The sequence below is a fragment of the Lampetra fluviatilis genome, chromosome 64 (genome assembly GCF_964198595.1).
Source record: "Lampetra fluviatilis chromosome 64, kcLamFluv1.1, whole genome shotgun sequence".
Taxonomy (NCBI): Eukaryota; Metazoa; Chordata; class Hyperoartia; order Petromyzontiformes; family Petromyzontidae; genus Lampetra; species Lampetra fluviatilis.
In genome coordinates this window covers 7,173,965-7,189,709 of record NC_136338.1, presented here as the reverse complement: position 1 = coordinate 7,189,709, position 15,745 = coordinate 7,173,965, and the positions used below count along the sequence as shown (strand labels likewise).

Genomic DNA, 15,745 nt, shown 5'->3' with positions numbered 1-15,745 from the left:
CACTGCTTTTGGCCACAACCACATCCCCCAGCCAATGCTGAGAGATGAGCCCTGCAGATCACTCGACTGGGATCACTGCAGCAGCAACAACTTTACCCCCTGACTGCGAAACACCCGACCGGACCCTCCTGAACGTGAGTCTTGAGACTCACCTGGGTGTAATCAAGTGGAATCGATAATAAATCCTGTGGTCGATCGAGGCGTGTGCGGTGGTTACAATGCGAGCGGTACGAACGTCTTGCAGTCTTCGTGTGATGTCCGAGTGATGGGTGCAGGCGTTTTCCACCCCCCCCCCCCCCCCCCGTTTTCTGGCACTCACGAGGGCACGGATTCAAGCCTCTGCCTTCACAGCGACGCACCAAGCCTTCACTCAACAGCAGCAGCCGCCGCCAAGTGGCGGTGACGTCGCCACGACACCTGTACAAGGCGATGTGCACGTTAAAGCCACGTGGAAACTTCGAAGGCTCACCCGCTGACACGTTACAGGACAGATCCAAGAGGGGCCATGGGTTGACTGGCCCCCTATGCCAACTTGCTGTGCTTTAGCCACCTGGTGCTCTGCACGTTGTTGTGAGCGTGGCTCTGCCCTCCATTGTTGCTGGAGGGCGATTGCCTCCAACTGCCCAGTCGCAGCGTCCTTCACGAGACTCCTCCATAGAGTCCGATCTTGACACCGCTGGTACCGGTCATCGGCAAGTCCACTCAGCTCCACATCCGACACATTGTCAACTGCGAGTGGCCGCGTTACATCCCCGTGCTAAGAAATCCGCTGCAGCAGCATCGCCCCACTAGTGCCACGGTGGCAAGGTGTCGTGGGTTTGATCCCAACCCCGACGCCTGTATATTTGGATTTTGCATCTTCTACCCGTGGTCGTATGGATTTCTGTCTGGGTCAGGTCCTTCAGTTTTCCCCTCCACATTTAAAATAAAAAAAATCACACGTTGAGAATATTTGGCCAATACTATAAATGTTCATGTGATAATAAGCCACTTCGTTGAGCTATCATTTGTGATAGCCTGGTCGCTTCAGGAAATGTGTTTATATAGCTCGGAGGGCTTTACCTGGTAAAATAAAATGCAAAGTTTAGTTTAGAGTCTTGAGACAGACTTTCCTAGGTAAACGAGCGGGGCAATACATATGTAGTGTTGTGGATTCAGGAGACGCTGGAGACGGTTCTTGGAGGCAACACTATTAAACCACCTCGGCAGTACAGTCCCAGAACACTCAGGGTTACTGTCCTGTACCACTGTCTGGGGAGGTACTGCCTCCGGGCTAACGTGCCCTAACACAGGACTACACTCAGGGTCCTCCAGCAATGGGTGCCTCGGGGGAGGCTATTCTAACTCGCCCTAGCCAGGGTGCGAGTTCCGGCCAATGACCCACTGGACCCAGCCCTTACAAGGACGTCGGGCCAGGGGTTCCCAGGGTCTCACCACTGAGCCGCACAGCGTCCCGGCCCTGATACGGACAGCGGGGCTAGGGGTCTCCGGGTCCTATCTCGCTGGTTTTCGGTCTTCAACTCGTCCCGATCGGCTGGGGAGGTGCCCTTTTATGCCCCTTGCCTATCGAGGGATGGGGTTGCGTTGGGATCCTAGATCCCCCGCAGCCCCCCCCCCTCCCGTTGGTAGCACCGAGGGGCATAGCTGTCTGGGATCCTGAGCCCCCAGCAGCCCCTCCCCTGACGGTACAAGGTACCGCCTCCAGATGGGCCCCGTCTACCACTGCCGGTAAGTGCGGCCCATCTACGGCACGACACATACATGGCACGCAGTTGGTATGGATCGGAGAGCTAAAGATTGACAAACGACTGCGTGGGTCTGCTATGTAAATTCCGCTGCACGTAGAGGATGCACGTGGGTATGGAGGCAAAGGATGGTGCCCGGCAGAGGAGGCGGGGACTGATATTCGTGGGATGAGGGTGGAGGGTGATGGTTGGGCAATGTGATGAGAGAGTTGAGCGCGGGGGTGGAAATGAGTAGGATAGAGAAATCCGGATGTCAAGGGAGATTCCACTGCGATTGGGGGAGGGAGCTATGGAGAGGGGGGGGGAGCTGTGGAGAGGGGGGGGAGCTGTGGAGAGAGGGGGGAGGGAGCTGTGGAGAGAGGGGGGAGGGAGCTGTGGAGAGAGGGGGGAGGGAGCTGTGGAGAGAGGGGGGGAGCTATGGAGAGAGGGGGGGGGGAGCTATGGAGAGAGGGGGGAGCTGTGGAGAGGGGGGGGGGCTGTGGAGAGGGGGGGAGCTGTGGAGAGGGGGGGGGGCTGTGGAGAAGAGAGGGGGGCTGTGGAGAGAGGGGGGAGGGGCTACGCCGGTCTCCGCCCCGCCAGGTGCGTGTCGCCCTGGACACGGTGATGGTGGTGGTGGAAGCGCCTCCCCCTCTGTCGCTATCCTCTCAATCCTCTCACGCCGCTCTCTCCTCTCAAGGCTCTCTCTCTAACTCGTTATCTTTGCCATTGCGCCAGCTCCTATCGCCGAGGTAGAGCGAGGCAAGTGGAGAGAGGAAGATGCGAGTGGTCCACGTCTGTGGGTTCTCGCGCAGACAAAGGTGAGGGCGCGTGTGTGTGGGGAGGTGGGTCGGTGAGTCCGTTTTAGTGAGCGCGAGTCGGGGAGCGAGGGTTGAGTGTTGTGACTTGCACACACAGACCCATAGACTCGCACACCGACCCATAGACTCACACACCGACCCGTAGACTCACACAGAGACCCGTAGACTCACACATGGATTGGGTTGCGATGAAACGAGGTTCCCAGGTACAGCGAGCTTTTCGAGCGAATCCCGGATCCGGGAAACATTCCCTGCCAGCGCCCGGATCTCCCGCACCACTCGGCCGCTCTCCACGCTGCGCACCACGGGAGCACCATGGGTTTCACCCACACACAGCCCCATATTTGAATTCAGCACATCAAAATCCATAATAAACAGCACATTTCATCTCTGAAGCAGACGAAGTCTAAAAATTGTAGACCAGTGTAATGAGTGAGCATCTCAGGTCTGTTGTCTCTTTCGTCACTCGCCAGCAGACCATGGAGTAAGAGACAGATGTCGACATGTCGACCCATCTTGTGTGTGAGGTGCCACAGTGGTTAGGAGATGTTAACTTCCTCGCCTGGTATACAGGAGGTTGTATGTGCGATCCCTAGCCTGACGCCTGCTGTATATTTGGAGCGTGCGTGTCTTTCTCTCCCCGTAGCCACTTGGATTTATTTTTCCGCTCGTCCTCCGGTTTTTCACCTCCACATTTAGAATCAACATGCGTTCAGTATAGTTGGCTGCCGCTATGAATGTACACGTGATAAGCCACTTCATTGGGCTATACTTTGTGGCCAGGTCACTTCTGAAAAAGAGCCAATAGCTCGGTGGGCCTTATCTGCTAAAAAAATAAAAAGTTAATAGTTTACTCCTCAGTGCCTGCTATGATTTTCATGCTGCAATTTCATTTGTTTTAACAATCTCTCCGCGGGTCATTCTTGAGAAGCGGCGTAAGGCTTAAACGGCGTTTCTCACGCTGCGTCGACATCAATCAACAAGCCATGATGTCCTTATCACGAGAAGCAAGGAGCGAGCACAACGCACGGCCTTCCAGCCACGCGCCACGACTGTGCGCCTACACACTCCCAATCGCGCTACGCTCCCAAACCCGCTACGCTGCACGTGCCGTGGACTGTGATCCAGCACTGTGGAGGCAGCAGCGAGGGTTGGTGGATCACACGCAGATGGGTTGTGATTACTCCCTTTCCTGTCCACTCGCTGTACCGCCAGGAGAAGGCGGTTCAGCAAGTGGACTAATCGTCATCTGTTTCCATCTGTACGTGGATGGAGCGTTACCCACCCCCCCTCCCCTTGCGGAATGGATTTTCTCTGGATGCTCCACTTTCCTCCCTCTTGTAAAATAATAAAAACGACTCGTCGTTAAATTGGCCGAAACAGAATTCAACATTAAAAGCCAACGGCAGGACCCTTCCCTGAAGAAAAATGTGGGCTCTCATTGACAACCAAGTAAATCACTACGATTACTACGTTTGCCACGCACAGAGCGCGGTTTTGCATGGTCGTTGACATTCAGTCGCGATGTGCCCAAACTGGCTCCCAGCTTTTGCCTCATCGGCCCTCGGGCGGTCCAGCAGAGTTTAGCCTGGTTGACCCCGTGGGTGCTGCAGCATTGGCTTCCTCGCGATGAATATGGCTCAGATAGGCGCGCGTACTGTGGGTTTCTTGCTGTGGTTTAAGAAACTTCCCAGGAACTTTCCCAGGCCATTACAGCTGCACAGAGTGGGCTCCGATTAACAATGCTGCGTCCAATGCGGCCAATTTACAATTGGAGCGCTGCCAACAAAACCAATTGAGTTTGCCAATAGATGCATTCCCACGCAGCTATGTGCCCATCCGCAGACAAAGATCCCCCGTGTAGCCTATACAGACCTGTTGGGGCAAGTGCTGTTAGGGAGCACCGATTAGAGGGGTTGGGTGTGTTCACCACCATGGCTTTGTCTCCTGAGTGGTAACGTTCACACACCGAACTAATTACAGTAATAATTATTTCAGCCGGAGTCGACCTCGGGGAGGACCCAAGATTTGTTTGGATATTCGCGACTGGCGTTGAGCGAGAATGGAACTTGGGTGGCCAGGTCCGTCGCACGTTGCACTAACCATTACGCCACCGCTTCGTGGATGTGCTGGCAGGGGTGTGCTGCTGCTGTGCATGGCCCTGGTGCTGCTCATGGCCGTGAATCTCCTCCATCGGTGCGCATCCACCGAGCGGTCAGAGGCACTGAGCAACAGCTTCCCCGAGACCGGTATGAGAGCCACTGCCACCATCAATGCCACCACCATCACCACCGGCATCACCACCATCATCACCACCATCACCACCACCATCATCACCACCATCACCACCATCACCACCATCATCACCACTAGCATCACCACCAGCATCAAAATCAACACCATCACCATCATCATCACAACTAGCATTACCGTAACCACCACGACTACCGGCATCACCACCACCACCATCACCACCACCACGACCACCACCATCACCACAATCACCACCATCACCCCCACACGCACGCATGTAGGGCATAAGCGGTGCCGGTCGCCCCGTAACCCCGCAGGGCCACTGGCCTTGCGTCTCCGTGGCCTCACCGAGACGCTGGAGGAGCTCGACATGAAGCTGCAGAGTGTCGGTGGCCTGGACTCGGCGCTCGCATTCTTGCTGCAGCTCAACGCCACCCTCCACAGGTATGCCCGGCGTTCACGCACGCACAGGTACGTCCGGGGGTTAGTGGATCACGCACACACAGGTACGCCCTGCGTTGGTGGATCACACACACACAGGTATGCCCTGCGTTGGTGGATCAAGCACGCAGACCCCCGTCCCTTCCATGGGTGGTGAGGAGGAGATGTACGTGTGCGTGCTCGTACATAGGTTAACTTCTTTCGCAGCGTACATAGCCAACAGTGCTAATCAAAGGCACCTTGAGATCGCCAGGAGAAGGTGGTGCAGTAAAGTGTGGACTAATTCCCATGTGTGCCTTCGGCGTGGGATGGAGCGTTGCCCCCTCACATGTGTGGCTTGCATCCGGGCACTCCAGTCTCCTCCACGGGTATGGAACGCTCACCGGCTGCCTATGAATACCTCTCGACATGTGGATCAGAATCGCGATTTTGGTGTCGATGTTAATCATGAGATGATCGGTCAGACAAGTTATGCTACCACTGTGTGTGGGTGAAACCCGTGGGGGTTCGGTGTGGGTGAAACCCGTGGGGGCTCGGTGTGTGTGAAATTCGTGAGAGCTGCGTGTGTGTGAAACCCGTGGAGGCTGTGTGTATGTGAAACCCATGGTGCTCCATGTGGCGCGCAGCATGGAGAGCGGCCGAGTGGTGCGGGAGATCCGGGCGCTGGCAGGGAACGTTTCCCGGATCCGGGATGCGCTCGAAAAGCTCTCCGGGGTCTCGGCACCGCCACGGCGACGGAGCGCCAACATCGGTACCACGGGCGGCAGCATCGCCATCACCGACATCATTATCTCCATCATCCCCATCATCGCCATCATCGGAATCATTACCATCATCAGCATCATCATCAGCATCATTACAATATCAGCATTGCGAACATCGGCTCCATCACCACCATAATCATTAGCATAATTACCACTGTCATCAGCATCACAATCTGCAGCAGCGGCAGTATTGCTCAACCCAAGACGTTGGGGTGACAGGGTGGAGACAGTGGAGTGGTGATGCTCGTGCCTCACAACTAGAAGCACCTTGTTTCGATTTCTGACTCGGGTGCATCTCTGTGTGGAGGAGTTTGTATGTTCTCCCCATTTTCCAGACGGGCAACGCTGTCGTGGGCAGTGCTGTGGGGGAAGGGCCAATTCCGATTGGCCTTTCCCGTCATGGCGTTTGTGACCACCTGGATGGGTGCGTGGGGCTGTTAACCCCTCCACCTTCAATTAATTACTATGCTTGTGCCGGAAGCCCCAGGGGGACAGGCATCTATGACGTTTCCTGGCCAAACCCCATTTGGCGGAGCCAGGAGACTGAATCCTTACCCTCGGGCCTCCTCGAGAAAGAACAAAAAACCACTACGTGTGGCCACGTGGAATGTTCGAGCGCTCACTGTGGAGGAGAGGCTGCCACTCCTCTGTCGGGAGCTGGACCGGTACCGCCTGGATCTCTGGTATTCAGGAGGTCCGGTGGACCAGCTCTAGCTCCTGCCACCATGAGGGGTGGACAGTCCTCTTCTCGGGGCAGGAGACTGCCAAACAACAGGGAGTGCCTCTTCTTCTGAACAAAATAATGAAGGGGGCGTCGGAGCGTGGCGGTGAGGTGTGGGAAGCTGTAAGCCCCAGCCTACTTTGGGCTCGCCTTCCTATCAACCAGAGGCGAGGAGTGGTGGTCGTGGTTACTTATGCCCCCACTGAAGACGAACATCCGTGGAGGGATGCAGGCAAGGCAGATGAGTCAGATGCCTTCAATGACCTCCTGTCACAGGTGCTAGCTATAATGGCCCCTCAGGATAGAGTCATCTTGTTGGGTGACTTCAATGCCCGAGTTGGTCATGATGCTGGCACCTGGTCTGGAGTGATTGGAAGGCATGGGCCAGATCAGCTCAATAACAACGGCAGGAGGCGGCTAGATTTTTGTGCAGGCCATGGGCTTGTAATTACCAACACGCTGTTCGGGCATCGGCGCATCCACACAACATCATGGATGCATGCCGGGTCCAAGCATAAACATCTGCTGGACTACATAGTGATGGAACAGCGGATGCGATCAGTGACACCAGGACCTACCGTGGAGCTGATCTGCCCACTGACCTTCGACTTGTCATCTGTAAGATGCGCCTGCCATTCATCGACTTCAGTGGTGGGTGTACACCCAGGACCCCATTCAAACCCTTCGTGGCATGGTCTCAGCTAGCTGATGAAAGTTGCAAGCAAGAATTTAATCATCGCTTGCGGCTGGGGTTGGCATCGTCCCCCACTCCTTCTGATGTCGAGGGGAAATGGGTGAGGATTAGGACTGTGGCTCATGCAGCTGCAATGGCTGCTTTGGGTACATGGTTCAGACCTCCCCAGAGACCCTGGCTGACAGAGGAGGTGTTCAAGCTGGCTGAGAAAAAGTGACAGGCCCACTCTCATCGGCGACAGCATCCCACATCGGAGAATGAAGAGGCTTACCGCAGCCTTCGCTCGGAGGTTCAGAGAGCCATGAGGCGCTGCAAGGATAGGTGGTGGTCGCGGGTTGCTGAGGAGATGGAGTCTGCCTCAGTGGCCCGCGATCACAAATCGCTCTTTAATTCCATCAAAAAGTAAACTGCAGCGCCACAACTATTACCATCATTAGGGAAAAGAATGGTGATCCGATCTCCGACCCCCAGGAACAGGTTTGCAGATTTGCTGAGCATTTCTGTGAGGTCCTGGGGGAGGAGAAATCCCTCAGTCAGGAAAACAACGTGGCACAAAGTGGGGATGACCCTGCTGAGGCTGCGGTGCCTCAAATATTGCAAGAGGAAGTCACCCCCTGTGAGTGGCTGGCTGAGGTGCCATCTGTTGAGGAAGTACTGAGGGCGATCCAAAGTCTGAGACCAGGAAAGGCACCGGGCAGAGATGATCTCCCAAGCGAAATTCTGAGGGAGGGTGTCGTTTGTACAGACTGCCTTACATGACATCATAACAGCAGTCTGGACCACTGTACGGGTTCCGCAGGATTGGCAGGATGCCCTGGTGGCCCCCCTCTTTAAGAAGGGGGACCGCAAAGACTGTAACGACTACAGGGGCATCTCACTCAGTGTGCTGGGAAAGGTCCTGGCAAGGATATTCAACATTGCCTTGCTAGGCACGCTGAGGAGAGGCTTGTGGAGCCTCAATGTGGTTTCAGGAAAGGGCTGTCCTGCACGGATGCCATATTTTCTGTTCGTCTGCTACAGCAGAGGTGTAGGGAATTCCAACAAGACCAACATCTCTGCTTTATTGACCTGGTCAAGGCCTATGATACCATCAGTAGGCCTGGGCTCTGGGTTGTTCTTCGTGCTTTCGGAGTCCCTGACCCTCTGCTCACGACCATTAAGGGCCTTCATGATGATAAGCGGGCTCGGGTAAAACTACGTGGCCGAGAGTCGGAGCCATTCTCCATCTGGTACAGATTCAATGGGAGGCTGTTCGATGCCTGAGTGCGGTCAAGGGATGGCTCCCTATTGGTCAACCACGTTATGCATGCCGATGATTTGGTAATTGCCGCTCACTCAGAGGAGGAGTTGGAGGCGCTGCTGCTGAAACTGGAGCGTGCCACTAAGAGTTGGGGCCTTACCATCAGCCCCACCAAAACTAAGCACCTGCCTGGGTATTTTTTACCATCAGGCACTCCACCCCCACAACTCCGAATTGGTGATGCGGCGGTTGTGAAGAAAGTGGAGAGTTTCCCATACCTGGGCAGTGTGCTCATGACCAGCTCCGGTTTAACAGCAGAGGTCTCACTCCGAATTAGTCGAGCGGCATTATCTTTTCATCGGTTGTGTAAAGGAGAGCCGACACAAGATTGCAGGGGTCTCGTCCTTTAATCCTTTTCTTCCATCCACACCTGTCCCCAGCGGTCCCAATATCGTTCCCGCCAAAGGCCCCCTCTTCCCGCCCGTTCTCTCCTTATATCTCCTCGATCACCCCTCCCACTAACCCCCCTATTGGTGGGAATCCTTCCCCTGACACCCCTACATCACCCCCCCCCCCCCCCGGAGAAAAAATAACCATCCTCGGTTCTGCCTCCCCCATGGACCATTTAAGTCTCCCCATGCCTCCCACCACTGACAGTGACGACAGCCCTTAACCCCCCCACAACCATACAATGCAATATAACACAACAAAATCAATTGCGCGGCCTGCCCGGGTCTCCAGCCAGCGTCCCGTAACAGCCCGGACATCCACAGGCAGCAGATGACCGTGGCGGCCCCCTCCTTCAAAGGCCCTCTCGTCGTGGTGCCTGGTTCGGTGGTGCCGGTGTCGCCTTGCCTGGCGCCGCTGTCTCTCTGGCCCCCGCTCGTGCCGCCGCTCCGTCAGGCCTCACATGGGGTGCTGTAGGTGACAAGGGAACACAGGGCACCGAACCCCCTGCTGGTCAGCGCGTGGTGGTCGGCGACCTTGGCCTGGGTAGGGATGATGATGATGTTGGCAGTGATGTTGGTGGTGATGTTGGTGAAGATGACAGTGGAGAGATGTATGGCTTAAGGCGGGTGGGGTGTACAAACCATCGTCGCTTACCCAGTTGGACCTGGACGCACTGCGGTCGGAGTGCTTTAATGACCTCGACCGGCCCTTTCCAGGGTCGGTGCAGCTTTGGGGAGAGGCCAACCGGCACCTGAGGACAGTGTAGCCATGCCTGGTCCCCGACTTTAAAGGGCTTGGCTGTCACTGTCCTCTCCCGTATCCGTACATTACTCTCTTGGCTCGTGGCCGATGCGGCATCGGCTGCTTGGCGGGCCTCTCTCAAATAAATGAGGGAGGTCTTTAGTGCCTTCGGCCATGCGTCAGCTCTTGCGGGAATGTCCGTCAGCTGCACCTCAATAGGCGGAACGGGATCCCGTCCGTACATCAGGAAAAACGGCGAGAACCCCGTCGCCGCGTGCGGGGCCACCCTGTACGCCGCTAAGACCGATGGAATGTGGAGGTCCCAGTCGGAATGGTTTTCGTCCACCACTTGGGACAGCATGGCCGCTATGGTGCGGTTAAGTCACTCTACCATCCCATCGGTCTGGGGATGATACGGAGATGTTCGGACCTTTTTAGTGCCCAGGATAGAGCAGACATCCTTCAATAGCTGTGAGGAAAAATTCCTGCCCTGATCCGTGAGCAACCGCTCCGGTGCCCCCTTATCAAGGACATAGCCTCCCACGAAGGCATCGGCGATGGTCTGTGCCGTTTGGTCCGGGAGGGCCCACGCCATCGGCCACCTCGTGCAGTACTCGACTCCGACCAACAGGTATTTATTTCCCCGTGGCGTGACCGGCAGTGGTCCCAGGATGTCCAATGCAACCAATTCGTTGACCCTGGTCACCGTGATGGGCTGTAGGGGCGCCCGGCTTACCCGGGGTGGCGGCTTTCGCCACGCACATTCGACGCAGGTAGCGACCCATCGATGCACGTCAGCGGTCATACCTGGCCAAAAGTACTGACCCTGTAATGTGTACAGTGTCTTCCGCCCCGCCAGGTACAGCAGCTGGCGGCCGTGTACGTCCATAACCAATTGTTGACGCAGCAACTCCGGAACTACCAGGCATCGTCGGCGCCCTGTCGGGTCCCATCGCATGAGGAGGTCCTCCCATACGATGTACTCCTCCCCCCCTGCCTCTGCTGAGGCGCGTAGCGTTCGCAGTGGGGCTTCCTCCAGCTGTAGCCGTCGCCAATCGTCCAAGGTCAGCCCCAGGTCGTGGTCGGTCAGCTGGACCTCACCCTGTGCGTCCTCCGCCGTGCGTACGGGAGCGATGACCATCCCCTCCGGCCTCGCCTCCTTGCAGCGTGCCCAGCCTGTGGTGCATGCACAAGGGCCCTGGGGCGCCAGTCGGGACAATGCGTCTGCGTTGGCATGTCTGGTCCCTTTGCGATGCACTACTTGGTACCTGTACTCCTGCAGGTGCTCTATCCATCTGGCCAGCTGGCCCAAAGGCTGGTCGATGCGGAGCGAATACTGCAAGGCCGCGTGGTCAGTGCGGACCGTAAATTTGCGACCATACATGTAGGGTCGGAATTGCTGCACGAAGTGAGGAGTTCCCTACGTGTGACGCAGTAGCGCTGCTCCGCTGATGAAAGCACGCGACTACCGTAGGCGATAACCACCTCCCGACCCTGCTGAACTTGCGACAAAACACTGCCGATGCCCACATCGCTGGCGTCCGTGTCCAGGATAAAGGGGAGGCCAAAATCCGGAAAGGTCAATGGCGGTGCATCTGTCAGACGTGAGCGCAGCTGCTGGAATGCCTCTTCCTCCAGAGGGCCCCAATAAAACCTCTGGTTCTTCGCCGTCAACACGTGCAAGGGCTTGGCAATGGTTGCGAAGTTGGGTACAAACCGGCGGTAGTAAGAAACGAAACCCACAAACCGGCGTACCTCTGGAACCGTTGTGGTAACAGCCCAGGCCCTCACGCAGGCCGTCTTTTCGGGGTCTGTAGCCACTCCAGACTCACTGACGACGTGGCCCAAGTAGCGTACCGACGACTGCATAAGGTGGCACTTCGACAGCTTGAGCTTCAAGTTCGCATTCCGGAACCGCAGGAATACCTGACGTAATCGGTCAATGTGTTCCTCGAATGATCGGCTGAAGACAATGCCGTCATCCAGGTAGATGAGGCACGTTTCCCATTGGAGGCCTGCTAAGGCCAACTCCATTATGCGTTGGAACGTCGCCGGCGCAGTCTGGAGGCCCATAGGCAGGCAGTTGAACTCGAACAGGCCCTGTGGTGTCCGGAACGCTGTTTTAGGCCGGGAGTCCGCGTCTAGTGGGACCTGCCAGAACCCGGACAATAAATCCAGTGTACTGAAACATTTTGCTCCCGCCAGTGCATCCAATGAGTCGTCAATACGTGGTAGGGGATATGCGTCGGCCAGCGTGACGGCATTGAGGCGTCGGAAGTCCACACAGAATCTCAGTGACCCGTCTGACTTCTTGACTAGGACCACCGGTGCCCCCCAGGGACTCGAGGATGGAGAAATTATGATGGCCCGCAGCCTCTCCTGCACCGCTTGTTGAATGTGCCCTTTTTCCATTGGGCTCATTCTGTATGTGTTTTGGCGCAGGGGTGCGGCATCTCCCGTGTTAATGTGGTGCTGCGACAAATTTGTGCGCCCTAGGTCGAACGGTCCCCGGCTGAACACGTCCGAGAACTCGTGCAATAACGAGTGCAGCTGCTGTTTCTGGTCGGGCGGCAATCCCGGCTCAGGCCCCGCCAGCTGGTCCATCCACGATTCGGCCCCTCTGTCCTCGGACTGGCTGATGCTGCCTACAAGCTCGGGCTCTGTCCCTGGGGCTCCTAGTGACAAGGGACTAACGTGGGCCAGAACTGTTCCCTCCTGCACCGTCGCTGTTCTATCGGAGGTGTTCAGCACCTGAATGAACAGATGCTGGTTCCTCTGTACAATAGATTCGGCTCCCACCAGCGCATGGCGATCCATGGCAGCTGACGCCGGAGACATCAGGATGGGTGAGTCTGGTCGGGCTGTCACGAGGGGGGACCGATATTGCAGCGGAATCAGCATCTGGGCTGCCGGGGGAATGGAGACAGACTTACTGACCAGAGCCTGCACGTAGGGTACACCCCGGCTGGCCCCCTCCGCCTTTAGGAAATGGAGATGCGTTCCCTGGACTTCGACCCGCCCATTGGCCAGATCGATTTTCATTGGCATCCGCCTCAGAAAGTCCGTCCCCAACAGGCAGGGTACGGGCAACGTTGCGGAGACAAGGATGGGTCCTGCTACCGAAAGCTGCCCAATCTGTATCGGGGCTTCAACCTGGCCCAGGAAGCCCATGCTGCCTCCATTTGCTGCAATGAACGTTGTCTTGACGGGGACTAAAGGACGGATTTTATCCGGCAGCATCTCATGCATGGTGCTCGAGATGATCGTGGCTGATGCCCCCGTATCCACCAAGATACGTGCCGACACTCCCGCGATTTCACCGACCAGGACCGAGGTTCCTGACGTGGCCGCTACCACCCGCCTTGCCAGCTTCCTCCATTGTGTGGCTGAGTCCGGCCACTGACCAGACGGCGTCTCGTTATCCTGTGGTGCATGGTGAGATGATGGGGGATGGATATGAATGGACCGAAGATGGGGTTCCTCCCTTTGGAGTGCGTCGCAGCAGGGTGAGCGCGCCCTTGTTACATAGTGTGGGCTTCCCCCTGGGTTGCGGGCTGGGCTCTCTATGTGGTGCAAATTGCCCCCCCTTGGTGACGTAGGGTGGGCCTCCCTTGTGGTGTGGGGGGGGGCCCCCCCAGGGGGGCCGCCCCCCCATTGTAGGGGGCGGTGGGGACTGGGGGGTGGGCCTTCCCGTGAGCCCCTCCCTTCTCCCCTCCCTTTCCTTTGTCACGGGGGCGTGGTCCCCCTGGTTCCGTCTCGCTCCGCCGCAAAGCGGTGGTGAGGCGGGCCGTGGAACTGCTCCAGGGCGCAATGTCAATTTTGTGTGCCGCCTCAGCACACGGGCCGTTGCCCCTGGCAACTCGCCGGTGTCGCAGGTAACTGGTGATGTCATGCCTGCCCGCGAAACCACGCCCGCCCGCGAAACCACGCCTGCCCGTGAAACCACGCCCACCCGCGACGTCACGCCCGCCCGCGACGCCACGCCCGGCATCGACGTCACTGCCGGCCGCGACGCCACCCCCGGCCGCGACGTCACTTCTGCCCGTGACGTCACCTCCGCCCGCGACGTCACGTCCGCCCGCGATGTCACCTCCGCCCGCGACGTCACCTCCGCCCGCGACGTCACCTCCGCCCGCGACGTCCCTCCCGGCCTCGGCGCGACTCCCGGCGCGGTCCCCGGCCTCGGCGCGATTCCCGGCGCGGTCCACGGCCCCGGCGCAATTCCCGGCGCGATCCGCGACACCACTTTCGGCCGCGACGTCACTTCCGGATGCAACGTCACGTCCGTTCGCGACGCCACTCCGGGTTGCGATGCCACTTCTGGTCGCGACGCGATCACAGGCCCCAGCGCTATCCCCGGCGTGATCCCCTTCCCCCGACCAGGACAGTGGGGACCGGGAAACGACACCGCCGGCGCCCACCCCGAGGAGACTCCAGGTGAGTTCGCGGCGTCGGAATTGTTATTGCTCGGCCCGACCGAGAGGCCGGGCGGGACGGCGTCACTTGCCTGGATCCTGTCGGCGTTCGGCCCCGGCGGGTTCCAGGTGACGTTGGCGGCCTCCGGCTCCGTGCGGCACCCCCTCGCCACATGCCCCTCTCGACCACAATGGTGGCAGACCCACGGGGCGTTCCGTCGGGGGGGCTCGGCGCGATGTTGTAGAGGCGGCTGCCAGCGATGCGGCGGCTGGTCGCGCCCCTGGTCTCTCTGCTCCGCCAGTCCCCGGATCGCCGCGTACACCTCTCGCAGCGATGGCTCCGGCTCAGACGTCGGGGGTCCGTTCCCAGCTGCCCCCCAGGCAGCCTGTGGCGACGGTGCAGGTTCAGCGGTTGGTGTCGCTGGACCCAGTTGCGCCGCGGCAACGGCTCGGCTGTTCCCCCCCGCCGCGCCAGCCACCCGGCCCACGGGTGGCGCCCGGCCCATGACCTGCTCGTGGGCTTGGATGGTCCGGGCAGCCCACAGCGAGGTGCGTTCCTCCGGCGTCACCACGGGCATTACAACGCTGGCGCGGCAAGCGTAGGCGATGAGGTGCTCGACCACGAGGTCCTCGAGCGCTTTTTCAGCCAGGCGAGGGAAAGCTCTCCTCGCCAACACGAGCAGCGCACCCCTGTAGGCTAAAGGGGATTCCTTAGCCCCTCGCTGGCGATCCTGGAACCGTTTAAAGGCTCCTTCCGCCGGGCAATAGATCTCCCCCAAAGCCCCGTAGGCCGCCTGTAGTGTGGACTTGCTGTGCGAGGGAAGGGAGGTGTAAGAGGAGAGTGCTTCTTCGCCCAGAACGGATGGCAGCGCTCGTAGTGCCTCTTCGTCTGTCCACTCGAGAGCGTGGAAGGCAGCCTCGAATCGGCGGACAAACCCCTCCCAATCTTCTTCCTCAGCCACGAACTTATCGACGGGCCCCAGCCGACGCGGCCGTCCTGCCACCTGCTCTCCGTGTTGGGTGTTTAGCCCTGGGGGTTTTGGCGGGAGCGGCGGCGGCTGGCGTGACGAGGTTGGTTGCGGCTCCTGCCCGGCTGGCTGGTCGGCCTCCGGGTCCCGTGGCCTCTCCTCCGGTAGTACGCGTGGGGGTGGGGGTCCCGGTGCTGGCGGGCCCCCCATAGGGAGCCTCTGCAGTAGCTCCTGGAGTGCCCTCTCTACGCGGGCCATGTGGTCCTCCATGGGGTCCTCCAGGCGATCCGGGCCCCCTGCTGCTGCTTCTGATAGCAGGCCCCCTTGTTGCCCGGGATGGGAAGGATCCCCGACCCCTGCTTCCTCTTCCCTTGGCTCTTTTCCGCGGGGATTCTTCTTTGTAGCCATTGTAATCCCACCGCTGCCACCAGATGTAAAGGAGAGCCGACACAAGATTGCAGGAGTCTCGTCCTTTAATCCTTTTCTTCCATCCACACCTGTCCCCAGCCGTCCCAA

The 15,745-nt window shown here is 58.5% G+C and overlaps 2 protein-coding genes across 2 annotated transcripts in view; one reads left to right on the top strand and one right to left on the bottom strand.

Annotated features, from left to right (window-relative positions):
* Positions 1 to 15,745, bottom strand: part of LOC144951917 (uncharacterized) — a 71,610-nt gene that overhangs the window by 42,808 nt on the left and 13,057 nt on the right. The gene's annotated exons all lie outside the window — the stretch shown is intronic.
* The window catches only part of LOC144951916 (alpha-1,6-mannosylglycoprotein 6-beta-N-acetylglucosaminyltransferase B-like), a 51,045-nt gene continuing 37,005 nt past the window's right edge, over positions 1,706 to 15,745 (top strand). The window contains exons 1-4 of the mRNA XM_078882260.1: positions 1,706 to 1,728; positions 4,679 to 4,791; positions 5,113 to 5,239; positions 5,863 to 5,987. Coding sequence (XP_078738386.1) covers positions 1,706 to 1,728; positions 4,679 to 4,791; positions 5,113 to 5,239; positions 5,863 to 5,987 — 388 coding nt within the window. The remainder of the gene's footprint in view (positions 1,729 to 4,678; positions 4,792 to 5,112; positions 5,240 to 5,862; positions 5,988 to 15,745) is intronic.